This window comes from Melopsittacus undulatus, chromosome 27, assembly GCF_012275295.1.
Source record: "Melopsittacus undulatus isolate bMelUnd1 chromosome 27, bMelUnd1.mat.Z, whole genome shotgun sequence".
In the NCBI taxonomy this organism is placed as follows: domain Eukaryota; kingdom Metazoa; phylum Chordata; class Aves; order Psittaciformes; family Psittaculidae; genus Melopsittacus; species Melopsittacus undulatus.
Window position 1 is genome coordinate 323,879 of NC_047553.1, and position 12,234 is coordinate 336,112.

General features: G+C 63.1%; 1 protein-coding gene across 1 annotated transcript; it reads right to left on the minus strand.

Annotated features, from left to right (window-relative positions):
* Positions 1-86: 86 nt before the first annotated feature.
* SCAF1 (SR-related CTD associated factor 1) lies at positions 87-6,629 on the minus strand. The gene is made up of 10 exons (XM_034072357.1): positions 6,605-6,629; positions 5,718-5,914; positions 3,505-5,676; positions 3,092-3,440; positions 2,900-2,982; positions 2,260-2,373; positions 2,130-2,180; positions 1,198-1,326; positions 938-1,102; positions 87-92 (listed from the first exon to the last, which is right to left on the minus strand). The coding sequence occupies exons 1-10, from the start codon at positions 6,627-6,629 to the stop codon at positions 87-89; spliced, it is 3,291 nt and encodes a 1,096-aa protein (XP_033928248.1).
* Positions 6,630-12,234: the final 5,605 nt, after the last annotated feature.

Genomic DNA, 12,234 nt, shown 5'->3' on the forward strand with positions numbered 1-12,234 from the left:
AGGGGAGAGGTCCGGGGGGGGACACACACATTGGGACCCCCCCATTGGGCCCCCCCAAAATGGGGACCCCCCCAAATGGGGACCCCCTAAACCTTGGGGGAGGGGCCCCCCCAAAGTGGGACCCATCCATAATGGGGGGGTGTGGGGGGGGTGAAACCGGATCCATTGGGTGTCCCCATGGATTTAGTGACTAATCCCGGGGGGGGGGGGGGGGGGGGAAGAGCCCATCCCCCCCCCGCATGGGACATTCCAACCCCCCCTCCCCCCCCCCCATGGGACTTTCCTCATCCCTTCCCCCCCCCCCCCCCCCCCGGCCCATTCCAACCCCCCCATCCACATGGGGGGGTCACAACCTCCCCATAGGCCCCATTGGCCTCAGTGACCCCCCCATTTATGTTGCCCCCCCCCCCATAGAGCCTCATTCATTGGCTAAAGGCCTTTATGAGCTTTGGGGGGGGGGTACATTGAAAATGGGGGGAGGGGGGAGTCAATGTGAGGGGGGGGGTCAATGGGAAGGGGGAGGGGGCGGAGCTCCATGATCCATGCTAATGACTCAAACCAAATATGGGCAGGGTGGGCGGGGCTTAACCCCCCCCCCAATACACACGTGGGGGGGGAGCTTAAGCCCCTTATACATGGGGGGCGGAGCTTAAACCCCCCCTATATAGGGGGGGCAAAGCTTAAACCCCCCATATACATGGGGGGCGGAGCTTAAAACCCCCCATATGGGGGGGGCAAAGCTTAAACCCCCCCATATACACGGGGGGCGGAGCCTAACCCCCTATATATATATATGGGGGGGGGCAAATCTTTACCCCCCCGTTATCCTATATACACCAGGCTCACAGCGGGGGCATAGGGAGGGGGGGTTTGTTGTCCATGGCCCCCCCCATCTCCTTGGGGGGCGTGGCCACGGCCGCCCCCCCCATGATGGTGCCGGCGCTGGAGGGGGGGGGGATGCTGGTGGGGGGGGGGGGGCATCTCCTCGGGGCCCCCCCCCCCTCCGGTTCCTCCTCCGGAAGTACTTGTAGCGCTGCACATAGGCCCGCACCAGGTTGTTGACCTTGACCGGGTTGATCTCCCCACTGCGGCTATGGCAGATCTATGGGGCAGGGACACCCATAAGGGGGGTCCCCCCCCCATCAATGTGCCCCCCCCCCCCCCCACCCCATAACCCCCCCCCACACACAATGGTACCTTATGGACGGCCTTGCGCAGGATGTCCTTGTACTCGTCCTTGGTGATGTCCTTCTTCTGGTAATAGGGTTTAATGGCCAACTTGACCTCCTCCACTGCCCGCTCCTGTGTGTGCAGCTTCTTCAGGTACTATGGGGGGCACAGACGTGAGGGGGGGGCCGTGGCACTCAAGGACACATAGGGACCCCCCCGGCCCCATAGGGACACCCCCGGCCCCATAGGGAGAGCCTGGCCCCATAGGGACAACCTGGCCCCATAGGGTGAGCCTGGCCCCATTGGGATGTGATCAGGTGAGAGATGAGCACATGGGGATGGGGAGTCAAGAGCAAGGTGAAGGCAAGGTCTGTTGGTGTCTATTGGCACCCATTGGCACCACTGGCACCCATTACCACCCATTGGCACCCACTGTCACCTATTACCACCTATTGGCACCACTGTCACCCATTACCACCCACTGTCACCATTGTCACCCACTGTCACCCATTACCACCCATTGGCACCCACTGTCACCCATTGTCACCCGTTATCCCCATTGTCACCCATTACCACCCACTGGCACCATTGTCACCTACTGGGAACACACCTATTGGGAACATCAACAAGGGGGACCCCATGGGGAGGTTGGGGGGTGTTCATATGGGGGGGGTGACACCAACACCATGGGGTGTCCTTGGCATCGAGGTCCCTGGCACACCATGGCCTATCCCATATCCGTATCCATATCCTATATCCATATCCCATATCTGTATCCCATATCCATTTCCATATCCCATATCCGTACCCATATCCCATATCCACATCCCACATCTGTATTCCATCTGTATCCCATATCCATATTCCATATCCCATATCCATATCCACACCCCATATCCCATACCCATATCCACACCCCATATCCCATATCCATCCCCACATCCCATATCCCCACTCACCTTCTCACTGTCCCCTCTCCCATCTCCGTTGTCCCTCCTCCCATCCCCTCCAGCCCCTGCCCCATAGATGGGAGGCACCCCAGGCCCCCCCCCCCGTTACCCCCCCCATTGCCGGGGGTGCTCCGGATACGGGGGGGGCCCCCCCCAGATATGGGGGAGCCACGGGGGGGGCCGAGGGGGGGGCGGTTACAGGCAGGGCCTGGGGGGGAACCAAGGGGGGCGGAGCCTTTGTCTGGCTCAGGATCTATGGGGGGGGAAGAGTTAAAGGGGGTGTGGGGGGGGCACAGGACCCCCCCAGGGTTACCATCCCCTCCTGGGTATCCCCATCCCTTTGGGGGTACCCCTATCCCCCCCATTGTATCCCCATCCCTTTAGGGTACCCCTATCCCCCCATTGTATCCTGTACTCCCCCCATTATACCCCCATCCCTTTGGGGGTACCCCTATCCCCCCCATTGTACCCCCATCCCTTTAGGGATACCCCTATTCCTTTGGTTGTGCCCCCATCCCTTCTTGGGGTACCTCTATCCCCCCCATTGTATCCTTATCCCCCCTCCCATTGTGCCCCCATCCCTTTGGGGGTGTCCCCATCCCATTTTGGGGTACCCCTGTCCCCCCCCATCTCCTTTGTGGTGTCCCCATCCCCTCCTGGGTATCCCCATCCCTTCTTGGGGGTACCCCTCTGCCCCCCTATTGTATCCCTATGCCCCCCCCATTGTGTCCCCATCCCTTTGGGGGTCCCCCATCCCTTTGGGGGTGCCCCCCCCCCACCTGGTTCGTGGCCTGGATGAGCTCCTGTGCCTTGGCCCTGTTGGCCAGGTTGGCCTCTTCCATCTTGAACAGCAGCGCGGTCACTGCAGTGGGGGGGGGGGGGACCCCATTACCCCCAATGAGCTGACACCCAATGGGTGCTGCTATGGGGGGGGGGGGTCCCCAATACATCCCCCCCCCAATGTCACCTACATGCCAAGACGCCGCTGGTGGCACAATCCACCCCCCCTTGGAGGCTCCATGGCACCGGCGCCATCGCCCGCGGCGCTTCCTCCTTGGCTCCATCGCAGCGGCTGTCGGCCTCGGGCTCGGCCCTGCCCGGCTCCAGCATCGGCAGGGCCCCCCCGTTCCCGGCGCTGGCAATGGGGGTGGGATGGGGGGGGGGATGCCCCCCGCTGGTCCCGGCTCCATCATCCGCCAGGAAGGAAACCTCTGGGGTCTTACAGCTGCTGTCGACCGTCTGCGAATCCGGAGTCACCTCCGGCTCCGGCGCCGCCGGCGGCACCGATGGCGGCACCGGCGGCACCGCCGAGCCCTGGCTCTGGGGAGGGGGGGGATGGGGAGGCCAGGATGGCAACGGGGCTGGGGGGGGGCTTGGGGCTGACCCCCCCCGCTCCCGGCTCCGGCTTGGGAGGCAAGCGGAGGGCAGGGATGGCTCCGGCCTGGCTGCAGCTGTCGGCTTTGGACTTCTTCAAGGCCCCTTTGGCTTTGGGCTTCTTCTTCTTCCTGGTGTCCCCTCCGCTCTTGGCTTTGCCTCCGGCGCCTTTGGGCTTCTTGAGGCCGCTCTTGGCCTTGGTGCCTTTGGGTTTCTTCCCCTTGGGCTCTTTGGGAACGGCGCCTTTGGCTGCCCCCTTCCCATCGGGAATGGCTTTGGAGCCTCCCTTCAGGAAGGGCGCCCGGCTCTCGGCGTCGCGGCTGAACTTGATGCCGATGGAGCCGGAGCCGCTCTCCTTGGGCACTGTGGTGGAGCTGACGCCCTCCCGGATGAGCACGGCCACCTTGGACTGCAGCTTGACCTTGCGGGCGGCATTCCCGGTGCTCTCCCGGTGCCCTTCCCGTTTGCTCTTCCTGCTCTTGTCCCGCTCACCACGTGGAGCCTTTTCCTTCTCCCCCTTCCCGGCCTCCGGAGCTGGTGTCTCCTTGAGCTTCTTCTTGTGCTTCTCCCGGCTCCCCTGCTCCTGGGATCGGCTCCGTTTCCTCTCCTTGTCCTTCTTCCCACCCGCTTCCCCTTTGCCGACACGCGGCGGCGGCGCCGGCGCTTCCGGCGGCTCCCGGTCGGAATAGGCACCCTCGAAGCTCATCCCTTCGGAATCATAGAGCACCTCCCTCTTGGCCGGCTCCGGCGTCCCCTCCCTGCGGCTCACGGTGATGGTCCTCTTGATGGCAAAGAGGTCGGAGTCATTGAGCTCCTGGATGGACGGCGGCACCACCGCCCGCGCCTCCCGGCGCCCGCCGCCCTTGTCCCCCTTGGGCTCCGGCGCTTCCCGGCGCGCCGAGCGGCGTTCCCGGGACCGGGATCTCGGCGCCTGCTGCTGCTTCTTCTTCTTCTTGGCGCCGTCGCCGCGGTGCTTGTCCTTGTGCCGGGAATGGCGCGAGGCGCTTCCCGAGCGCCGGCGCTTCTCCCGCGAACGGGAACGGCGCCCGCGGGACCAGGAGCGGCGCCGGGAGCGGGAGCGGGAGCCGCGGCGCCGGTGCCGCTCCTTGGCCTTGGGGGGGGGCTCCGGGGGCTTCTTCCCCCCCCATCCCACGGAGGAGCCGCGTTCCCGGGAGCGCTTGGGCTTCTTCCGGGATGCGGCTGATGGGGAATGGGGTGAGGGGGGAGCGCGGAGCCGGCGCTGGCTCAGGATCTTGCGGCGCAGGTCGGAGCCTGGGTTCTTCCAGCGCGGATCCGGTTGGTTCTCGGCTCCGAAGTCGCCTTCCTCATCGGAATCCGCATGGAGGGACAGGAAATCGTCCCCCTCCGGCACCCGCGGCGCCCGCGGCTCCGGCGCCCGCGCGCGGAGGGGCCCGGAGCCGGCGCCGGAGGCGATTCCCGAGCTCCGGAATAGCCGCAGGGGACTGTAGCGCTCGTCCTCGTGCGGGACGATCTCCCCTTCCTCGATCTCGGAATCGCCGGTGCTCGGAGCCCACTCGCGCCGGGGCCGGTGCCGCTTGGTCCCTCGGGATGCAGGACCCTGTGCCGCGGCTTTGGCATTCCCAGCAGCCACCACTTCCAGGGATAACTTCCCTTCCAGCTTCCCGTCGCATTCCGGATGCTTCTTGCCGGCCAAATCCACCACGAAGACGCGGCGCCGCGGCTCCGGAACGCTGCCGGACGTCGGAGCCGTCGCTTCCTCTTCCTCCTCCTCTTCCTCTTCGTCGTCTTCCTCTTCCTCCTCCTCCTCTTCTTCCTCTTCCTCTTCCGGAAGGGTGGAATCGGCGCCGGGAGGGATTTGGGAAGCAGGAGGCTCCGGCTCCGGCTCCTTCTCAAAGTCCTGGCTCAAGCTGTTGTCATCATAGATCCCGGCCAAGGTCTCGGAGATGCGGCTGATGCTGTGGGATACATCAGGCCGGGGGGGCTCTTCCTCATCCTCCTCCTCCTCTTCCTCCTCTTCTTCCTCTTCCTCCTCCTCCTCCTCTTCCTCCTCCTCCTCCTCCTCCTCGGGGCTGGGGCTGCTGCGGGAGGAGCTGGGATTGGAGCCGGTGGGATCGAAGGGATCATACTTCTGATCCTGGCGCCCTTCGGCCTCTTTGGCCGGGGAGGAAGAGGATGCTCCATAGGGAAAGTCGCCGGCGGATGCGGGGGGGGGAGGAGGGGGGGGCGGGGGGGGGGGGCTGGGTTCTCCTCATCCGTCGGGTGGAAAGGGTCATAAATATCCAGGATTGGGGAATGGGGCCGGAAAGCGGCCGGGGGGGGGGCACCGGAGGAGGATGAGGAGGAAGAGGAGGAGGAAGAGGAAGAGGAGGAAGAGCGAGAAGAGGAGGAAGAGGAGGAGGAATCAGGGGGGTGGCTCCGGGCTGGCTCCTGCCTTGGGGCTGGGGGGGGGGGGTTCGTGGAGGGGCCCCCCCCCGGCCGCCCCCCCCCCGGCTCCTGGGGCTGCCACACGGGGGCCCCCCCCCCCTCCCCGTGAGCGCCGGGGGCGGGGGGGGGCGGGGGAGGTTTGGGGGGGGGGGGGGGGGGGCAGGGGAGGGGGGGGGGTGCGGCGGGGGCGGGGAGGGGGGAACGGGGGGGGGATGAGAGGGGGGGGGGTGAGAGGAGGGAGGGGGTGGGCACGGGGGGGGGGCACGGGGGGGCCCCCCCCTGGGATGCGCCAGCGGCGAGAGGAGGAGCCAGGGAGGTGGCCTGGGGGGGAGGGGGGGGGAGAAAGGGGGGTCAGGGGGGCAGTGCCCACACCAGAACCCCCCATTGCCCCCAATTACCCCCACTCACCCCATTGGCCCCATTCATCCCATTCAAACCCATTACCCCCCATTGTCCCCATTGCCCCCCCATTTACTCCATTGCCCCCATTCACCCCATTATCCCCCATTGCCCCTATTGCTCATTACTCCCATTCACTACACTCCCCCCCATTTACCCCTATTCCCCTATTACCCCCATTGCCCCCCATTCATCCCATTCACGCTCATTACCCTCATTGTCCCCATTTCCCCCCTATTGGCCCCATTGATCCCATTCACCCCCATTACCCCCCATTGCCCCTATTACCCCACATTGCTCATTACCCCCGTTCACCCCATTGTCCCCCATTCACCCATTGCCCCCCATTGTCCCCATTCACCCATTGCCCCCCATTCCCCCCCATGAGCCCACTGCCCCCATTGTCCCCATTGACTCCATTGCCCCCCATTACCCCCATTACCCCCATTGCCCCCAGTACCTTTATGGCGGCGCCGGGCCGGGCCAGGCCTCAGGAGCTGTGTCGCAGCCGCTAGGGCCCCACTGTCACCCACCCGCACCTCAGCCACCACCTCCAGCTCCTCGGGCAGGGGGGGGGGCCTCGGCCTCCCTGCGGGAGAGGGGGGGTCAGGGGGGGGTCCCACCAATGGGCACCCCCATAGCACACAATAGGATCGACTGGGATGGGCTGGGATGGATGGGATGGATGGGATGCACTGAAACCCCCTATGTGGACCAATGGGTGCCCCCCCCCAATGAACCCCCATGGGGAGGGGTCTCGGCCTCCCTGCGGGCAAGGGGGGGCCAGGGGGGGGCTCCCACCAATGGGCACCCCCATAGGACACAATGGGATGGACTGGGATAAACTGGGATGAATGGGATGGATTGGGATGGATGGGATGTACTGAACCCCCCCTATGTGGACCAATGGGTGTCCCACCCAGTGAGCCCCCATGGGGGGGGGCCTCGGCCTCCCTGCGGGAGAGGGGGGGTCAGGGGGGGGCTCCCACCAATGGGCATCCCCATAGGACACAATGGGATGGACTGGGATGGACTGGGATAAACTGGGATAAACTGGCATGGATGGGATGCACTGAACACCCCCTATGTGGACCAATGGGTGCCCCCCCCCAGTGAGATCCCATGGGGTGGGGGGGCTCAGCCTCCCTGTGGGCAATGGGGGGGTCAGGGGGGGCTCCCACCAACGGGCACCCCCATAGGCCACAATAGGATGGACTGGGATGGACTGGGATAAACTGGGATAGATTGGGATGGATGGGATGCACTGAACCCCCCCTATGTGGACCAATGGGTGCTCCCCCCCAGTGAGCCCCCATGGGGGGGGCCTCGGCCTCCCTGTGGGCAATGGGGGTTCAGGGGGGGCTCCCACCAATGGGCATCCCAATAGAACACAATGGGATGAATGGGATGCACTGAACCCCCCCCATGTGGACCAATGGATGCCCCCCCCCCATGAGCCCCATTCCCAGTACTCACCCCACAATTCCAGAGGCCAGGAAGAGCTGGGCCCGCAGTGAGGCCGCACAGCCCCCTGGGAGCTGGGGCCCCCCCGGAGCCTCCCAGGCCTAGGGAGAGAGCCCCCCCCCACCATGGGGGGTAAGGAATGAGCAAGGCTCCCCCCCCCCCCCACCGAAGAGGTGGTTGGGTCCTAGAATGGGGCTAGGACTGGGATGGGAATGGGATGGACTGGGACATATTGGGATGGGAATGGGATGGATTGGGATGAACTGGGAAGGGAATGGGATGGATTGGGACATACTGGGATGGGAATGGGATGGATTGGGATGAACTGGGATGGGAATGGGATGGATTGGGATGGAATACGAAGGACTAGGATGGGAATGGGACACATTGGAATGGACTAAGATGGGAATGGGATGCATTGGGACAGAATGGGATGGACTGGGATAGGAATGGGATGTATTAGGATTGACTAGGATGGGAATGGGACGTACTGAGATCTATTGGGACAGACTGGGATGGGAATGGAAGAGCTTGGGGCATACTGGGACAATATGGAGTGGGATAGACTGGGATGCACTGGGACATACTGACAATGATTCTCACATATTGGGATGGCCTAGGATGGGATAAACTGAGATGGATTGAGGACTGGGGCATACTGGGAGAAACTGGGATAGGACTAGGATAAAACCATGATACAGTGGGAAGTACTAGGATAAGACCAAGAGAGATTGGGATATATAGGAACACATTGGAAAGGAATGGAATGGGTCTAAAATGGGACTGGGACATACTGGGATGGATTTGGACACACTGGCATCTAATGGCAAGGACCTGGACCAAATTGCTCCAAACTGGTCTATACTGGTCTATACTGGGAGCACTCACCTCAGCGTGGGGTCCCCAGCACCGAACCGACCTCTTCCTCATGGGCTCTATGGGGGGGAGGTCATGGGTCAGGCACGGAGCCCATAAAGACCCCCCCATGGACCCCCCCATGGACCCCCCCCCCCCCGGGCCCTACCTTCAGCCAGGGCCCAGCCTTGGAGGGCACCGCTCACCACTCGCTGCAGAGCCTTCTGTGGGGGGGGACACCACAAACCATGGTCAGAGCACCCCAAAACAGCCCCAAAATGACCCAAAACAGCCTCAAAATGACCCAAAACAGACCCAAAATGGCACAAAACTGTCCCAAAATGACCCAAAACAGCCCAAAAATGACCCAAAATGGTCCAAAAATGGCAAAAACCAGCCCCCAAATGACCCAAACCAGCCCCAAATTGGCCCAAACCAGCCCAAAAATGGCCCAACCGAGGCCCAAAATGACCCAAACCAGCCCAACCCCCCCCAAACCAGCATCAATGGGGTCCCAGCACCCCAAAACCATCCCTAACCCCCCCCCCAAACCCCATTGGGAGAGGTCCTGACCCCCAAAACCCCATCAAGAACTGGGGGGGCCCAACCCCCCCCATTGCATCAAGGGGGGTCCCAACCCCCCCCCCCCCCCCCCCCCCCTTACCACCAGGGCCTGGCCAGGCCTCAGGGGCCCCTCGGGCTCAGGGGGGGCCCCCCCAGGCCCCCCCCCCCTCCTCTGTTGGTTCCTCCCGGCCCCCCGGGGGCTGCGGCTTCTCCTCCTCCTCCATGGGCACGGCCTGGGGGGGGGGGGGGGGGGGGGGAGCAATGGGAGGGGCTCCCAAAGCCCCAAATCCCTCATTCCCACCCAAAATCCCTTCATTCCTACCCCAAATCCCTGTTTTTGGCCCCAAATTCCATCATTCTCACCCCAAATTCCATCATTCCCACCCTAAATCCCTCATTCCCACCCCAAATCCTTCATTCCCACCCAAAATCCCATCATTCCCACCCCAAATTCCTTCATTCCTACCCCAAATCCTTCATTCCCATCCCAAATCCCATCATTCCCACCCCAAATCCCTTCATTCCCACACCATTTCACCTCAAAAGATCCCAAATCCCTCTCATCCCACTCTAAATCCCTTCTTTTTGCCCTAAATGCCTCTATTTCCACCCCAAATCCCAGCTTTTTGCCCCAAACTCCTTCATTCCCACCCCAAATCCCTGCTTTTTGCCCCTAATCCCCATTCCCACCCCAGAATCCCTTCTTTTTACCCTAAATCCCTCGGTTTGGCCCCAAATCCCCTCATTCCCACAACAAATCCCTGCTTCTTGCAGTAAATCCCTACTTTTGGCCTCAAATCCCCTCATTCCCACCCCAAATCCCCACTTTTTACCTCACATCCCCTCTTTTTGCCCTAAATCCCTCAGTTTTACCCCAAATCCCCTCACTCCCCCCCCATTTTACCTCAGAACATCCCCAATCCCTCTCTTCCCGCCCCAAATCCCTTCTTCAGCCCCAACCCCCCCATTCCCTCCCCCCCATCCCCATTCCCATTCCCATCCCTATTCCCATCCCTTATCCTTATCCCATTCCCATTCCCATTCCCATTCCCATTCCCCCCCCCCCATCCCCTCAGCCCCGGGCCGAGCCCCGCCGCCATCTTACCGCTGCGCCGCGGGGGCGGGGCGTGGCGGGCGCGGGGCATGCCGGGAGCGCCGCCTGCCGGGGGGTGGGGGGGTGGGACTACACTTCCCGGCGTGCCACGCGTTGCTAAGCGACGTGTGGGCGGGGCTTCCGCTCTCATCTACATAACCACGCCCCCTCTTCCTTATAAGGCGCGCGGGGGGCGTGGCGATGCATACATTAGCGGGGGCTCCGCCCACTGAGAGGAGCGCACCAGCGCTGCTGGGGGGGGGGGGGGGGGGGGCGCTTGGTTTTGGGTGCATTTCAAGGGGTTTTGGGGTCCCCGCGAGGCTCTGTCAGGTCCTGATGGGATCCGGTATAGGGGGACCCCCCTAAGCCCCATATGGGGCATCCTCCCCCTCCCCTTTGGGGGTTCAGACCCCCCATCCCATGACACCCCCAAGTCACCCAGTACCCCAAGTCATGTGACCCCCCCATACCCCATTCAAATCTGAGCCCCCCACTCCCACAAGCCCCCCCATCCCATTGCCCCCCCCCTTCCAAGTCACGTGACACCCCCCCATACCCCATACCCCCCTCAAATCTGAGCCCCCCACTCCCACAAGCCCCCCCCATCCCATTGCCCCCCCCTTCCAAGTCACGTGACCCTCCTCATACCCCATAACCCCCTCAAATCAGAGCCCCCCACTCCACAAGCCCCCCCCATCCCATTGCCCCCCCCTTCCAAGTCACGTGACACCCCCCCATACCCCCCTCAAATCTGAGCCCTCCACTCCCACAAGCCCCCCCCCATCCCATGGGACCCCCCCCCAAGTCCTATGCCCCCCCCATACCCTATAAGTGTGAGCCCCCCAACACCCCATAACCCCCCCCATAACCTATAAGTGTGAGCCCCCCAATACCCCATAACCCCCCCCCCCATACCCTATAAGTGTGAGACCCCAATACCCCATAACCCCCCCCCATAACCCCCCCACTCCCCCCCTAACCCCCCCCATTCCCCCCCCCCATAACCACTCAGAGCCTCTTCAACGATAAAAAGGTCTCGGCAACACCCACGACACGAAAACACCGTAGAAAAGGGGGGGGGGGGGGCACGGGGGGGGGGCCCCCCCACCAAAAACACCCCCCCAACCCCCCTCCCCCCCCTGGGTTTTGGGGGGGGGGAGGGGGAGGGGCGGGGGGGCCCCAATAGATACAATAATTATTATAATAATAATTAAAAAAGAAAAGGAATGAAAAAAAATAATGGGGGGGGCAAATACCCCGGGGGGGGGGGGCAATAAACCCGGGGGGGGGGGGTAATAACCCCCGGGGGGGGTAATAACCCCCGAGGGGGGGGGAGAAATCCAGCCTGGATGGGTGGGAAATCGGTGGGGGTGGGGGGAGGGGCATGGGAAATTGCCCCATGGGGGGTGGGGAGGGGTGGGAAATGCCCCAGGGGGGGTAAAACCCCGGGGGGGGGGGGGGCAAATGTGCCCCTGGGGGGGGGGGGGGAACCGGCCATACATTATGATACATAGAGACTTTGAGCCTATACACTATATACAGCCCCCCCCATGGGGCCCCCCTATTTGACCCCCCTATAGAGGGGGGGGATCCTTAATACGCCCCCCCCCCTCAAATCCAGCCAATGGGGGGGGCAATTGGCAATAAATAGCTGGGGGGGTGATGGTTAATGTGGGGCCCCCCCCTTTATAAGGACCCCCCCCAATACGTATATACAGGCCAGGCTGGTCCCAATGGGGGTGGGGGGCACAAAAAGGGGGTGTCAATGGGGGGGCCCCCTTAAATCACCCACATATGGGGGGGGGAAGAGGGGAGACCCCTTAAAGTGGGTGCCCCCCCTGAAATAAAGGGGTCCCAAAGGGGGGGGGGTGGCTCCTAAATAGACATTTATACATATATATATAAATAAGGGGGGGACACCCCAAGTGTGGGGGGGGACACCCATTGGGGGGGGGACAC

What these genes read in the sequence shown, in the direction of transcription:
- SCAF1 (XM_034072357.1), bottom strand. Translation starts at nt 6,629, where the DNA reads ATGGGGGACAATGGGGTGAACGGGG. An exon ending in CGGAGCCGGGAGCGGGGGGG is followed by an intron (nt 3,441 to 3,504) that starts GTCAGCCCCAAG and finishes CCCCCTCCCCAG; the next exon opens with AGCCAGGGCTCGGCGGTGCC. An exon ending in TCATCCAGGCCACGAACCAG is followed by an intron (nt 2,374 to 2,899) that starts GTGGGGGGGGGG and finishes CCCCCCCCATAG; the next exon opens with ATCCTGAGCCAGACAAAGGC.